Genomic DNA, 16,767 nt, shown 5'->3' with positions numbered 1-16,767 from the left:
GTGATTCTTCACCATTGGGCGATAGGGCTAAAAACGATACATGGCAGGATATCTCAAAAAGTTTTGGACGGATTCCGACAAACTTGGTGGAGAGGTTGGGTGTATGACAAGGACGAGTCGATTCGATTTTAGTGAAGATCTAAATGTGGATTCGGATACGAGAGTTATTTCGTTTATAAAGTGATTCTTCACCATTGAGTGATGGGGATGAAACCGATACATAGCAGGATATCTCTAATAGTTATGGACGAGTTATGACTAAACTTGGTGGACGAGTTGGTTCGGTGACAAGAACAAGCCGATTCGATTTTGCTTCAGGTCTGAATCCAGATCCAGCCTATCATTGGGATACAAAACATAAACTGTTCAGCCTGGTGGACTTAGACGCTCAACCGAGTGCCGTTCTAGTATTTTATGTTTTATCAATCTAAACACAAAAACTTTGTCTGACTGCTTGTGCGATATCCTTGTTGTCTAGCTTCTTTCTTTGGAGATCCTCATCTCACTACTCTGGATGGAGTCAGCTACACCTTCAACGGTCTTGGTGATTTTGTCATTCTGCAAGGAAGAAACACAAACGGCACCTTCTTGACAATGCAGGGCCGTACCCAACGGGCTGGGCCTTCCCAAAACCTCCCGGCTACAAACTTTGTTCTTTTGGCAGCAAAAGAAGACGATGGTTTGACGGTAATTTTTTCCTGATTGTTTGTATGCATTATATGTTACCTTGATTACAACCAGTGTGCTTTATTTTTTCAACGAGTCACTCACATTATCTGAACCTGACAAACCAGTATCAACCATTTCCTCTATCGTGTTTCATTGAAACTTTTCTTGAGCGTAATCTCAATGTATGTTACCTACCTACCAGTATCACCCATAGGGAGATACTTAAGATTGGTGCCGTATACCTACTGCTGTCGTGCCTCATTCCCCATGGTAGTGAACCGTCACATTCAGAGTGGTGATGCATCAATCCTACCTGGTTTAATTTGGGTGGAGGTCGCTGCACTTTTTTCTGTCTCCGTTGAACATGTTATTTCCTTGCTTTCATCAATCTTGTGGAGGAGACGACTGTGAAGGCATGAAAGATACAACAGTCACGTGGTCAGATTGTGTACAGTGCTGAACAGCTCAAGCACTTTTGTCCAGCTGAGGTTAAATCCTTACGCAACTACTGTGGACGGAGAACTCGAGGGTCTTACCCCGAAAGACCACCAACCCAAAAGTTCATTGAATCGTTTTATTAAAATATTCATTTATAAGAGCTTTGGTCCCAAAATGACTATGTATACATAGGAGAGACAGATCATAATGCTGCACAAGCATTCATCATAATCTGCTCTCGCTGAAAGTCTCAAGAAGCAGCCTTTATATTCCCTCATGGTCCCAAACAGGGGGGAGGGATATTTGGGGGGATATAACAGGGGGGATATAAACACCCTGAAGACCCAAAACACCCCGAAGACCCAAAACACCCTGAAGACCCAAAAGACCCCGAAGACCCAAAACACCCCGAATACCCAAAAAGACCCAAAGACCCTTAAATACCAAGAAGAACCAAAATAACCTTAAGACCCAAAAGACCCAAAAGACACCGAAGACCCTTAAGACCCCAAAGCCTCTGAAGACACCAAAGACCCAAAAGACCCTGAAGACCCAAAACACCATGAAACCCAAACGACACCAAAATGGTCAAAGATGCCTACCCCTCTGAAACGACGTGTGGTGAGGCATGCCGAGTCACGCTTGTATTACTTATTACATATTTCCAAGTCCACATTCCACCATAGCATCATTTGTTAAAAGTCATACAGCCTAAATCCCATAATCCAATCCAATCCATACACTGCACAATAAGTAAAATAAATAAAAGGATTGAAATAAAAGACTTTATGACATTACAATGCGTTTTACTGTACAAAAAAAAGCTTACAAAAATACAGGTACATAATGAGGTACACAAATAATGTGGCACTGTAATAAGAAGTGATGAAGTACCCTATAACATAAACACATATAAACACACTAATCAGTCATCCATCAGTGGTGAGGCAGAGGTGGATGCTGTGGGAGATGATGAGAGGGAGAGGGGGGGGGGGGGGGGGGTGGTGGCAGGAGTCGTTTTCTTTTAAGAAAACGTCGAGAGTAGACTGCACAGTTTGCTTCTTTTTCTCGTCGTATATTTCTTTATAACAACGACGAGGCTCTTGTAGTTGTCGGTCGAACTTGGCAAAACGATCGACATTCATGTCCATACTGTCGATCACCTGTAGGCCTTTATTGAAGATGGCGAATGCTTCAGCCAATCCTTTCACAGTGAACGTCTTCTCCGGTTTGTCCTCTTCTTTTTTCGCTCTTCTTCTGCCACTTGCTGCTCCTCTAATTCAATTAAGTCTTCATTAAATAACTCCGCCGGCGAAAACTCCACCAATTCTTCCACGACAACTTCGAGCTCTAAACTTCTGGCTAACTTCACAATTTTTCCACCAATCTCGTCCATCATGTCGTTCTTGTCGTCCACCTTCGTGTCGTCCACCTTCGAACGAATTAACATAACGTTTCATACACTTTTTCCATATGCCACTCGTTTTCCATATGCCACCAAATTTATTCGTTTGTATCAATATTCCAAAAGGGTGAAGCAAAAATTTTGAACAGAACTTTAAAGCGAAGAGATACCAATTCCATTTCAGGAAGCAAGAACATGGAAGGTACTGGTAATCATTTATTTCAGCTTATGAGTGGCTAAGGTTTTTGTGGTGGTGAGGAAGTGGGAGGGTGGTGGTGGAGGGGAGACGGGAGGCAGTTTCAGAAAACTTTCAGCCTGAAACTTTGTTGTGACATTCTGCTTGTCAAAAACAATCTTCCCTTCATTGACTCAGAATTCAGGATGAGCTTGCAATAGTAAAAGAGACTCATTATTGTTTTTTTTTGTTTTTTTTCTCAGGTGGAATGGAAACTGAATGGAACAAATGACACCACCCTTTGGTTGAATGGAACAGAATTTAATGTCACAGGTAAATGAAATGCAAACACTGAACACCAAATGTGCAACTTGAATGCAAGATTATGCAAAATGTCACATGCAATTATCTTCCTCTGACTGGCTGATCTTTGACTCTGGCAAACTGATCATTGTTGGTACATATGGCTTTGCAACATCTCTGGCGGATCCAGCAATCGTGCTGCTATTGACACAAAGTGAACGTGTTATATGTCACTTCACACGATTTAATGCCATTAAAGTCTCTTATCACGAATCTAATCTTGCATTGCCAACCTTATTCACATTCCTGCCCTCATGCTTACTGAGCTTGAGATTAAAAACACATCGTGGCATTTAATGGCTGACGAGATTTGAACCATGAGTGAACGTCCCACACGCATTTATCAAACAACTCCAGTGGTTATGGACTTGGACTTCTGGCAATTTCTACTTGACTGTGCCAGAAAGAAAATAAAAGTCTCAAACAAGTCTGACAATTACCCGATTTTAATACTGAGGTTTTGTTTGAGATAAAATTGTCATATTTAAATGTAGGACGGTTGTTGCAGAAACAGCTGGTTTCACTTTATCGACTTGAGTAGTTACCCTGCGCTCGCGAAGTGAAATCCGGGGTTAAGCATTCAGGTGCGTGCGTGTGCCGTCCGTGTCTGCATTTTAAAAATTCAATTTTCTCGGCAACCGTTGATCCGATTGACATGAGATTTTCACCAAAGGAGCGCCTCCTCCTGTAGAATATTTTAATGATTATTATGATGTCATAGGTCATGTGGTACAGTCGCCATCTTGGAAAAACTTCGCACCTCTATATCTCTGAAACCACTACATTGAAAAAATTGAGACCTGGCTCATTGTCAACTACTACCCATGGGGAATAAGATATGTTAATGATGATGTCATTGATGCCTTCGTTATGACGTCATTATTCGACAAATACAACACTTATCCAATCATTATTAATTTTTTTCAGCAACTGTTGGTCTGATGGACACGAAATTTTCACCATAGGAGCGCCTCCTTTAGAATATTTTAATGATAATCATGACGTCATAGGTCTTGTGGTACAGGCGCCATCTTGGAAAAACAGAAAACGTTGCATCTCTATATCTCCAAAACCGCTCTCTGGAAAAAAATTGAAGCATGGCTCATTGTAAAGAATTCCATATGGGGAATAGGTGTCGTTAACGATGACGTCATTGATGCCATAATGATGACGTCATAATTCGACTGGGACAACGCTTCGTCTAATCAGTTTGAAATTTATTGAGCGTAATCTATGCAACAATTATATTGGAGAATATAAATTTATGATGTAATCGCTCACGTGGTCTGGCAGCCATATTGGATCAAAGAAAAAAAAATGTTCAAAAACAGAAGAGTTGGCTCGCAATAAGTTGACTGCGCAGGGCAAGTATTCTATGAATACCATCTAGTTTAACGGGCTATTAGTTCGTATAAAGCAATGTTTAAAACTGAGCAGTAAATTCAACATGAAAACATTTCATTGGCAATACAACTTTGATAAACACACAGGACACAAATCAGTCTACTTACACCAATTCATAAAGTTAGTCAACATATTATGGCTCATTCAAATCCCAATCGATCGTCTATGATTAATGGTGATTTTTCCACATTTCAACTCGTGCCCTGATAGCATTGCCATTCTGACGGGTGCTTGGATCGAGCCCGCGTTGTACAGAAATTTCAGGCAAACGATGCATAAATTATTTCCCAATTATGCGAGCCATCTATCTCAGGTATGGAATGGAATCTTTGGATTATTTTGTTTATTGTCGGATCAAAGAGCTCTCCAGAAATGACACAGTACACACGCAACAATGTGGTATCATGGCTCAAATGTAAAATTGTTAAGATGTGATTTTCAAGAAGAACCTTGCGGAAATTTCTAATGTTGGAAACCCCGCAAGATGAGTTACCCCTCCCCCCACCCCTCTCTATTTTCTAAATTCTTCAATCAGCATTTCAATCTATTATTGATACATTCTTAATTTGAGATTCATTCATTAATTCATTCTTAATTTGAGAATGATGTCCAATCTAATAAATTAATTCGTCATTACAATGTACTGCTGCATATCAGGACTGCGAAGATTGGCCTCAAGATTTCACATTTTCTTTTCTTTTCTTTCAGAGGAGCAAATTGATTTCAACAACATGGCGTTATGGCGTTCGGCGCCAACTTACGTGACAGTCTCTTTCCCAAGCGGGGCCTCAGTCAACGTTACAGCTAAAGTCGGTGCTCTCCAGTTCACCATTAGTCTACCATCTACTTTCAAAAATAACACCCAAGGTCTGCTAGGTATGTGAGGCAAATTCAGGTGCAGTGTGGAAGGAACATGGTCACCAAATGAAATGCTCTGTTCATTTTGTATTTTCATCAGTACTCACTTGTGAAATAATCACGTTCATATCAATTCAGACCATATCATTCCAAAAAATTGTACAAGTTAGTAAACATGCTTTCCTCATTTTAATATTATCAGCCCATCATTCACATATTAAATTTTAAATGTTGCTGAAGTCCAATTCTGTAAGAATTAATTATCTCGTCAATCTACGTACATACCTATTATCGATATCCAACAACTTGTAGCTGTAGAAACCAAGGCTTTCAGAATCATTGGAATCTCCCACCATGAAGCTGATTCTAAGGGCCTTTCACTCACTCACCGCAGGCATGTTGGTGGTCTTTCTGTCTTCTACCGACTCCTCTCCAGCCTTGCTCCCCCTGCTTTGTCTGTATTCTGTCCCCCAAATATTCCTGCAGGACGCACAAGATATGTCAGCAACCCTCTTCTCGTGAAACTGCCAAAATCAAGACGCTTTGCTCATCTCACTCGTTCATTCCTCTTTTTTTCCCCACCTCTGGAACAAACTCACACACTTTCTTCAATCCCACTCCTCCCTCCCTCCAGGTGTTTAAAACAGCTGTCCACCACCATCTCTTGTCTTCCCCCATCCAAAACAGTGATCTTTTCCACCCGAGTTAATACACCCCAAATCCACATCCTTCAAATTCCGTTTTCTTTCCTGAAAGTCCTTGTGGTGTCCATCGTGTTTATCCCGTGTACCCCACCCCAACAATCTCTCTTCCACAGATCTCCCAATGTCCCTGTTCTCTAATGTTGTTGTGTTTCCCTCTCTCTCCCCCTGTTGTCTCCCACTCCCTTTATTTTATGTTCCGTGTTCGCTCTTGTATGAGCCTCTACTGAGTATCCAAAAAAATGAAAAATAAAAAAAACATTTGGTATCGGATAATGCTTTCTAAGATATACTGTACTACTTCCTTGATGGAGAGTTAGAGCTAATCATACTTGATGGCTGTGAGGGTGTTGTTAACAGCTAGGGTGGGGGTGGAATTTTAAAAACAATGACAATTTTGTTCAAATGCCACTTCATTGTAACAGAAAGTAATTAGATGGTTCTCAAACCATTTCGGTGTATTTTCAATATTTGGATGTATTTGGTGTAATGTATTTTCAGGTTTATTTAATGGAAATGAAAAGGATGATTTCACTACCCGGAATGGAAGAGTAATTCTATTTAATGAAGATGAGCCACCAAGTGAAAAGACTCTCTACTTTGATTTTGGACTTACATGTAAGTAACTCACGTTGGATTTTTAGATTTTTTTGTAATCGCTCAATAGTGCCTAAGCCTTTGTATCTTTGTGAAAGGTAATATTAAATGATCCCTAACTCCTATTCATTAGTGGGTGCAGGGAAGTGAGTTAGTCCCCCACCAAAATAACAACAAAAAATGATTTCTTCAAAATGCCAACAAGATTGGAACAGCACTGGGCAACGCCGGGTCCTTCAATGGACTGTTTATACCCCAAAGACTCTTTAAGATCCTAAAGACCCCGAAGACTCTTTAGGACCCTGTGGAGTGTGGACCCTACATACACCATTAAAACCATTCATTAAATGCCCTAAGATAATCAAAAGGACCCCCATTGGTAAACCACCTCATTACCAAGCTAAGAGGGTGCAAAGTAGAATTAGTTAATTGAATGTATCTTTCTCTTTTTCAGGTTCTGCTCATCTTTGTTAATGGCATAGGCAAAAATCCCATGTGGATTTTTTTTTGTTAATAATTTCACCCCATTATAAATCAAATGGGGTATTTTTGTGATTTTATTATTGCCAAACCTCAGGAATTATTCTAGATGTCAGGTTTAAACTTACACAGCTTAATTGTACGCATTTGTAGAATATGTCTTATACAATCTGGTTAAAATTAGTCAAAGGTCAATGTCAATGCCATCCAAAACATGTAAAACACCTATTAGGTGGAAATTAGAAAATGTATCAACCTGTGGGATGGTTATGATGAATTGTGGAAGATTTGTGGAAGACAAATGATGAATTGCGAAAGATGATGGGAATATTGCCTGTGATTGATGCTGTGAAGAGGAACAGGTTGAGATGGTTTGGTCATGTATTGAGGAAGGATGAAAGTGACTGGTTGAGAAGAGTGATGGAAGTTAATGTAGAAGGAAGTAGAGGACGGGGAAGACCGAGAAAGACTTGGCTAAAGATGGTGGAAGAAGAAATGCGGGCAAGGGGGTTAACAAGGAGAGATGCAGAAAATAGGGCAAAATGGAGAAGATTGTCATGGGGACCGCAAGGCTAACCCCCGCTCTAGCAGGGAACATGGCCTTAAAATGCATGTTGTTGTTGTTGTTGTTGTTGTTGTATCAACCAAACTTGTTATGGATCACATTCCAACATACAAAACAAATTTTCCAAATTGTCCAATTGCTGTTTCCATGGCTGCTATTGTTTATTTAGATTTCACAAATATTGTGCAATGCACGACATATTTCTTGTCCGTTTGTCTGTCTGTGAGCAGGATATCTCAGAAAGTTAAGAACTGATTCAGATGAAACTTGGTAGACAGGTTGGGGTGTGTGATGTTGGGATGAAACTTGGGTGTGTGACGAGGATGAACTGGTTTGAATTTGGTGAAGATCCGACTTTCAAATCCGGATACAATACAATTAAAAAATAAAATTCAGTGATTCGTCAGCATTGAGAGAGGGGTCAAAAATGATATATAACAATGCATTTCAAAAAGTTGTGGATGAGTTATGACAAAACAATGTCGATGAGTTCGTTATGTTAGCAGAACAAGCCGATTCGATTTTTTTTTTTTCAGGTCCAGATCCAGATCCAGCCTATCAGTGGGATACATAACGTAAAGTGTTCAGCCTGGTGGAGTCATGCACTCTAACAAGTGCTGTTCCAGTTGAAAGTAGTTTTGGAATTGAGAGGGACTTTCTGGACTTCTACTGGTTCACCTCGCCCATGGATCTGTCAATATTCCACTTGATGTTTTCAAACTAATACATTAAAGCTTTGATTGTTTTTTGCTTTCCAGGGGAGGTCTTAGGAAATGAGAGCATTATGTCTGAATCTGCGAAAAAAACCAGGATTCGTTTTACACCAATCTTCATGGATGATGTCATAAGCAATGCCTCTCTTGCTGACCTTGAAAAAGGAAAAGAAATCTGTGGAAATGACACTTCCTGCTTGTTTGACTTCCTGACAACAAATGACCCAGAAGTTGGAGAAGCCACAAAAACAGCAAAACAGCAAATGGAAAGAACCAAATTATCACTCAGTAAGTAGCCTCATTTTGCACAAATTAATAGTGGTCCCCTTTTATTGATTACCTCTAATATTACAGCCGCATTGAGTGTCCTCTGTGCTATTTGAAAACACACTGGTTTTGCTCTTTACCCCTGTCACATATATAGTACCACCAGACAAGATGTTTACCATTAATTTATTAGATAACCAGAGAGCACTAAATATTTCTCTTTCAGATACCTATCCACCAAACATAACTGGTAAAGACGAACTTCAATCTCCAATTGACAATGAATTTTCAACAAAATATGAAACTGATCATGAAAATGAAAATGTTACATTTTCTTTGGAAGCAAACTCGACCGAGATAAGCATCACAGGTAAGAGTTGTCTCAATCTATATTGTGTTTTGATTCATATTTTTGCAGGATTCATTGTAATTTTCATACTTATGGAAAATAAAAATAGAAACCCTTTGAAAAGTGATTTGACAATTTCTAGAAAATTGTATTTGGTTTTCATTGGCTTCTTGTTATAGAAATATAACGATGTATATGTAATTTGAGAAGTATGTGTTTGCGTATTTGTTTGTTTGTTTGTTTAACTTTTGTGTACTCATGAACCACTGGATGGAATGACTTGAACACTTCTGATTATACTCGGCGTGTAGACAGGAAGCTTTGTGGGTTTAAAATAAAACTTAAAGTTCCAGCGATTCACGGTTGTGGGAGCACCCCATTCTCTCGATGTAATTATGTATGACAAGGCAGCCGCTTCCGGACCAGGGCGTGTGACAAATCACAATAAAATAGGGCAATTCCTGGGGAACTAGTCTGTAATTCTGGGGCACTTATGCATTCAATAATTCTGGGGGAATTTCCCCGTCCATAATTCTGGGGTAATTATCCCATCATTAGTTCTGATGTAATTATCCAATCTGGAATTCGGGGGTAATTATCCCATCCGTAATTCTGGGGTAATTATCCCATCCTTTATAATTCTGAGAGAATTATCCCATCTGTAATTCTGGGGATAGTTTACCATAACAAACAAATAGTTTACCATAATCCTGTCTGTAATTCTGGGGTAATTATCCCATGTTTAATTCTGGGGTAATTATCCAATCCATAATTGTGGGGGTAATTATCCCATTCTTTATAATTCTCAGGGAATTATCCCATCCGTAATTCTGGGGTAATTATCCCATGTTTAATTCTGGGGATGTTATCCTGTCCGTAAATTTGGGGTAATTATCCCATGTTTAATTCTGGGGTAATTATCCAATCTATAAGTGTGGGGGTAATTATTCAATCTGTAATTCTGCGGAAATTATGCTGTCGGCAATTCTGGGGGAATTATCCAGTTCATTATAAATCTGGGGAAATGATCTCGTCCTTTATAATTCTGGGGAAATGATCCCGTCGTTTATAATTCTGGGGAAATGATGCCGTCCTTTATAATTCTGGGAGAATTATGCTGTCCATAATTCTGGGGTAATTATCCCCATCCTTAAAGATCGGTTATTCATTAATGACAAGAAACCAATAGAAGGGGTTCAGTGTCGTGAAACGAGAATGGTTCCAGGGTTGGCATGGTTTGGTTCAGATGAAACATTTAAAAGATAGGAATGCTTACATTCTGGAAGAGATTGAATGCAGATAGGATGGAAGTATTTAGGATAATAAAGGGGATAGGCAATGTATATTTAAGAAGTTATTTTTTGAGAAATAGTACAAGATAATAGGAATTGCATGGAAGGACATATATATGAAGTTGAGAGGAATGACATAAACGAGATAAGGAAATTTTAAACTCTATTATATTAATGAGTAGAATAGTTTACCAGAAAAGATAATAAAAGTAGTACCACTGAATTCGTTTCAAATAAATTTTGATGAACATACAACAGCAGACACCAGAGAGTTCATAGAACACGATACCCAATGTGGTGTTTAAGTATATACATACTCAAATTTAAATAAAAGAACGATATTAAAGATCATGTGAAAAATTCCAGAAGGTTAGCACAATTGACACACTTATACACCACCCTATTTAGCATGCCCAAAGTACTGATAAACTGGAGGTTCTTGAAAGTGACAAGAAGGCAATTTGTGTTCTACATTGTTCAAACATATAATTCGATTAAAAAAAAAAAAAAAAAGATTGTAAAAGTTGTATAAATAAATTATATCAGTAATTTACCACCATTTTATACCGCCATTTTAGCAGTGTATATTGCACCACCCTATTATCTACCACGTTACATTGGTTATCCATGGCTGTTGTATGTGTACTTTATGACATCCTTAAAAACAGCACGTTTCCTGTTTGAAATGGTTTTCAATTTTGTTTCACTGCCAGACAGGCAGACAGACTGAAAAAAATTATCTCACTCTTCCATGCACATGTGTGATCAGGACAAATTCAGAGACAAATTACTGTAAAACAGCAGGTTTGCTTTCCTACTGATGTTACAATTCCTGTTCAAAATATAACATTCAAATTAAATAAGTTGTTCCTCGATCATAAACTGACTTTTATAGACACAGAAACAATGATGGATTGATGGGATGGACATGAACCAATTGCTTTAAAACCCTGCTTTTCGTTTCGCGTGCGTTGGGTAAAAATGGCAGTATATTTCACAAGGACAAGCATCAGTGGAGATGTTGCACAGTATTTTTTGTATACATGGTCGAGGCTCGTTGAAGAGCCAGTACACTGAATGGATCAGGACGTAACAGACAAAAGCAGGATGCAAAACATTCATACATGGGTTCGGCAAGATGGGCCCAGAAGGAAACACCAAGGGAGGTAAAACTAGAAAACTGTGAGGAGGAAGGATTTTGGTGGGGTGGGGAGGCAGGGAGGGAGGTTAAAGAGGATATAAATGATCATGATTTTCGATTGGTGACTATCTGAGATGGTAGTGAACAGCTGTCTTGTAGACCTGGAGGGAAGAATGAGATTGAAGAGGATGTGGAAGTTGATTCCAGAGGCAGGAAAAAAGAGGAACAAATGAGTGGAGGTGAGCACTGATCCTGGATTTAAATAGGTTCACCAGAAGGTTGTTGAGAGTGGACTGTGTGAGCCCTGCAGAAACTATGGGGGAGGTGGGGCAAAGCATGGAAAAAGCGGAGGGTGCAAGACCAGAAAGGAGGCAGTAGGAGACAGAGATACCACCAACCTGTTTGCGATGGCATAGTGATAGATCCATTGACTCAGCTTCAGCGCAGGAGATTCCAATTATCTTTGAGGCCTTGGTTTCCACGGCCTTAAGCTGAGCAAGATGTGAAGCAGGGAAGCCAGCCCAGAGGGGAGAGCATTACTCCATCAAGCAGCGGATGAAGACCCTGTCGATGATTAGAAGTTCAGGTGTGCCAAAGAAGGACTTTGCACGATGGAGGATGCCCAGTGCCCAGAATGCCCAGGATGGTTTTGGAGGGCAGCTTGGAAATGTGGTTTGCCCAAGAAAGATCATGTCTGATAATAGGACAGCCAGGAGTTTGTTTGCATGACTGAACTTCCTATTGATGTATGTTTGTGGTCCTCTGAATGGTGTCTGAATCACGCCATGGTTTGCCATGCTCAGAAGTATAAGAGAATAGAAATAAGGATAATTTTTTTCTTTCAAAAAGTCAAAATTATGGTAAAAATCCTGAAAATATTTCGGTAAATTTCTTGTTATAACACATATACAAGACTTGTTCTTTGAGATGTTCTTTTTATGCGATGGTAAGTTCTGAGTGTTGTATGAAAGATCTATTGGCAGATATCCATGGAAAACTGCCTTTGTTTGGCTTGAGAATATTTCTGTTGTGAATTTATTGATCTTTTGTTTTTTCACACTCCACTGTTACAATTTTGTTCCTACCTCAGCGAATGGCTTGTTGACATGGCGTCCCACATCGGTGGATCCCACATTTGCCATCATACTCGCTACAAATAAAGACAATGTCACTGGACAGCTTGCTCTCAGTCTCGTTGTGTGTGGCTGTATGAACAACGGAACTTGTGACTATGAACACGAATCTTCATTGGAAACTGGAGATAGCAACAGCACATTCAAGGCATGTCTGATTTCTGTTTTGAATTACCTAGGGTTTTTTTTTTTTGGTTTTTTTTTTGCATACATAATCGAGGCTCGTGAAAGAGCTAACATTTATCACACAAACAAATCAAACAGACAAACAAACAAAGTGTATAAAAAGGAGAGTGGGAGAACAGATGGGGAGAGAAGGGGAAGCACAAAAGCACAACATTTGTGAGGGACATCGGGAATGTGTTGGAGGGAGAGGGCTTGGGGGGGAGGCGGCATGGGAAGGGGGGGGGGGGGGTGGGAAAAGTATAAACACAAGGACACCAAGGACTTTCAGGAAAGAAGTTGGTATTTCAAAAAAGAGGATTTGGGGTGAAATTAGCGGGGGTAGAACAGATCAAGGTTTTGGATGGGGGAAGATAAGAGATGGTGGTGAACAGCTGTTTTAAAGACCTGGAGGGAGGAGTGGGATTGAAGGGAGTGGGGGAGTTTGTTCCAGAGGCAGGAGTAAAGAGGAATGAAAGAGTGAAGGTGAGCAGAGAGTCTTGATTTTGGCAGTTTAACCATAAGAGGGTTGCTGGCAGATCTTGTGCGACCTTTGGGAATATTTGGGGGACAGAGCCCAGAGAGAGCTGGAGGAGCAAGGCCAGAGCGGAGTCGGTAGAAGACAGAAAGACCACCAACCTGCCTGCGGTGAGTAAGTGAAAGGCCCTCGGAGGTAGCTTCATCATGGGAGATTCCAATGATTCTGAATGCTTTGGTTTCAACAGCGTGAAGACGAGCTAGGTGTGAGGCAGGAGCACCAGCCCAGAGGGGAGAGCAGTATTCCATTGATTGGCAGCCATTTGTCTTTTGTAATCACTGATTAAACAAGTTCTCATTGAAAAATATAACATCCCAGAAACATTTTTGGTTTTTATTTGGAAAACCTATTTTGTTCAAGATTGTTCAAGAAGATCTTCAAGATTGTCTTCAAGATTGTCATAGGGACCGCAAGGCTAACCCCCGTTCTAGCAGGGAAAATGGCCTTAAAAACCCAGAAACATCAGAAACCCAGAAACATATTGAAAAATACAACATCCCAGAAACATTTTTGGTTTTTATTTGGAAAACCTATTTTGTTCAAGATTGTTCAAGAAGATCTTCAAGATTGTCTTCAAGATTGTCATAGGGACCGCAAGGCTAACCCCCGTTCTAGCAGGGAAAATGGCCTTAAAAACCCAGAAACATCAGAAACCCAGAAATATATTGAAAAATACAACATCCCAGAAACATTTTTGGTTTTTATTTGGAAAACCTATTTTGTTCAAGATTGTTCAAGATCTTCAAGATTGTCTTCAAGATTGTCTTCAAGATTGTCATGGGGACCGCAAGGCTAACCCCCGCTCTAGCAGGGAAAATGGCCTTAAAATGCATGTTGTTGTTGTATTTGGAAAACCTATGTTCTTTTCCACAAAATGATCACATTGATTGTAAATTAGGTTTTCCTGCTCTGTACTCCTATCTGAGTACGGAGCTCATTATTTTTGATCGGAAATCAAATTCTGTACACCTGTTGATCAAATATAAACTCTTTAAATGTTACGGGATCAATAAACATGTGCCACATCGACTATTGCCATATGGATCGTGACCAACAGGATGTACCTGACACACATCACCCAACTTGTTGCTCACATAAACAGACCTAGCCAGGCAGCCATGATAATTACACATCAATTTCAAAGTGAAGCATGATTGGGTGGATGAATTGGGATTTACTGGTGACTCAAAAACCACAACAACCATAAAAGTCCAGGCCTAACCGCCTGGGTCTCAGCTTCCTTGTGATGCTTCCCCTCAATTGAAGCTCGCAAGTGTTGTGACGGTGAAAAAAAAGTCCGGCTGTAGTGATATATCTCACTCTTCCAGCTAAGTGTGGGCTGACTGCTCCATGCTGATGATGTTCATCCATGAATAATTACATGTTTACACATGGATGATGGATGCTCCCTCCATGGAATTGGACCAAAGGTGTGGAGTAAAATCTTCTCATACTTGTGCACTAACTGTCCTACAGGGGGCTATTATCGTGAGTAGCAGCATCTGTTTGTCAGTCTGCCCAAAGCCTGAAGAGCTTCTTGGTTTAATATTACCCTGTTTATTTGTCTGTCATGTACTGTCTTTGTTACCTCCACCACCGAAGGTGGACGGAGCTTATGTTTTCACCCCGTCTGTCTGTTTGCCTGTGATCAGGATATCTCAAAAAGTTAGACAGATTTGGATGAAATTTGGTGGACAGGTTGGATGTGTAGGCAGAGCTTGTTCTTATTGATAAGTCCAAATATATAATGTTCAATGTCTGAATGTCGTGTGTATGTGTTTGTGTACACACATCCCCCCTAGCCTTTCCTGGTTGTCCATAGAAAGAGGTTTTTACTGTGTTTGTGAACCATTTTTTTGCATAAATGTATACCTCACTGGCGGCTACAAACATCTATTTCCTTGTCTGCAGGTTGCGTCTTGCAATTGCACTCAAGGCTACACTGGCTCAACCTGCAGTGAAGACATCGACTCTTGTGCAAGCAACCCATGCTTTCCTGGAGTCAACTGTACAGACTTCAAAGCTCCCTTATTGGGCTTCAACTGCAGCTCGTGCCCACCCGGGCTTGTTGGGAATGGCAGCAAGTGCTTTGGTAAGATTTGCTGGTGCAATTTAAACAATCTGATGTTGTACACACCTGGCAAATATATATATATATATATATATATATATATATATATATATATATATATATATATATATATATATATATATATATATATATATATATATATATATATATATATATATATATCAGTCACAATGCGATTTCATACCATCAGTGGTGAACCGCCATTAAGGTATCCCATCCAGCTATGCTGTACCTTAATGGGAGTGATAAGTGCCATCTGCCACATGGCACATTACCTCTGGTATCCACTCATTATATGGAATCCCCTGGATGCAGCCGGGAGCAAACCAATCCAAATATATGTGCAGTTCTCCAGCTTTCAATGAGCGCAAGTAATGAGGGTTCTCTTGAGAGCTTGACAGGCAGAGCGTATGTACATGGCAGTGACGTCATTACTTGCGCTCATTGAAAGCTGGAGAACTGCACATATATTTGGATATATATATATATATATATATATATATATATATATATATATATATATATATATATATATATATATATATATATATATATATACATACATACATATATATATATATATATATATATATATATATATATATATATATATATATATATATATATATATCTTGTGTAGTTGTCATGTTTCTTATATGTGAATGTTTCAGCACAACCAACATGCCACTTAACTGGATACATTCTCCGGTTTAAATAATGCAATCGTTAATTATCTTACTTCGAACAAAGTGCATTTCCTCAAAAAATAAATTATTATGCACACTTTTGCCACAAATTGCCTTTTTACTCTCATTAATCAAAGAACAAGAAAGTGTTACTGTAGTTTAAACAACTGGAATATTGTTATCGTATTGTTATTACCGTATTGTATTGCATTGGTCATTTTAACAAACAAGCCATCCAAGGACAACTGATTTGCTCTTTGGGACACTATCTTGGACGTGGTTGCAAGTTAAACTGACCAAAAACTTCCACTTTCCACAATAGAAACTCTGTCATATCAAAGGTTACCCAATGATCTGATAAAAAAAGAAATCATCAATGATTATAATAAGCCATAGAACCCTTGCTACAATTTATGTTCATGGTCCGGCTGTGATCTTATGTGTTTCCCTTGAAGCACACTGTACGGTGCTTTTGTAACTTTGTTCTCTGTCATGGCTTCCAAGGAAATGGTCCATAAGTCTGCAAAGGTACTGATTCCAACTAAAGGGTTCATAGAGCACCTTACCCCATGCAATCTTGAGAGAAAAAGGACATGGGTGGGGTCAGCGGGCAGCAAATTTGATTGGTCAACATGCTGTTAAATAATGTAAAATTTTGCCAAAGTACTGCTAAACGGAAGGTTTTTGAAAGTGCCAAGAAGGCAATTTGTATTCTAAGGTGTATTCAAGTATATAATTC

The 16,767-nt window shown here is 39.5% G+C and overlaps 1 protein-coding gene across 1 annotated transcript in view; it reads left to right on the top strand.

The window, feature by feature from the left end:
- Window positions 1-16,767, top strand: part of LOC137425815 (uncharacterized) — a 1,363,480-nt gene that overhangs the window by 1,264,155 nt on the left and 82,558 nt on the right. Inside the window, exons 101-108 of the mRNA XM_078775194.1 lie at window positions 479-687; window positions 2,951-3,020; window positions 5,163-5,330; window positions 6,515-6,631; window positions 8,414-8,656; window positions 8,862-9,005; window positions 12,508-12,698; window positions 15,162-15,342. Of these exons, the coding sequence (XP_078631320.1) occupies window positions 479-687; window positions 2,951-3,020; window positions 5,163-5,330; window positions 6,515-6,631; window positions 8,414-8,656; window positions 8,862-9,005; window positions 12,508-12,698; window positions 15,162-15,342 (1,323 nt within the window). The remainder of the gene's footprint in view (window positions 1-478; window positions 688-2,950; window positions 3,021-5,162; window positions 5,331-6,514; window positions 6,632-8,413; window positions 8,657-8,861; window positions 9,006-12,507; window positions 12,699-15,161; window positions 15,343-16,767) is intronic.

Source organism: Myxine glutinosa, chromosome 4 (genome assembly GCF_964187855.1).
Source record: "Myxine glutinosa chromosome 4, kmMyxGlut1.1, whole genome shotgun sequence".
Classification (NCBI taxonomy): domain Eukaryota; kingdom Metazoa; phylum Chordata; class Myxini; order Myxiniformes; family Myxinidae; genus Myxine; species Myxine glutinosa.
Note: the sequence above shows the minus strand (reverse complement) of the source record. Positions and strands in the feature narration are given on the sequence as shown.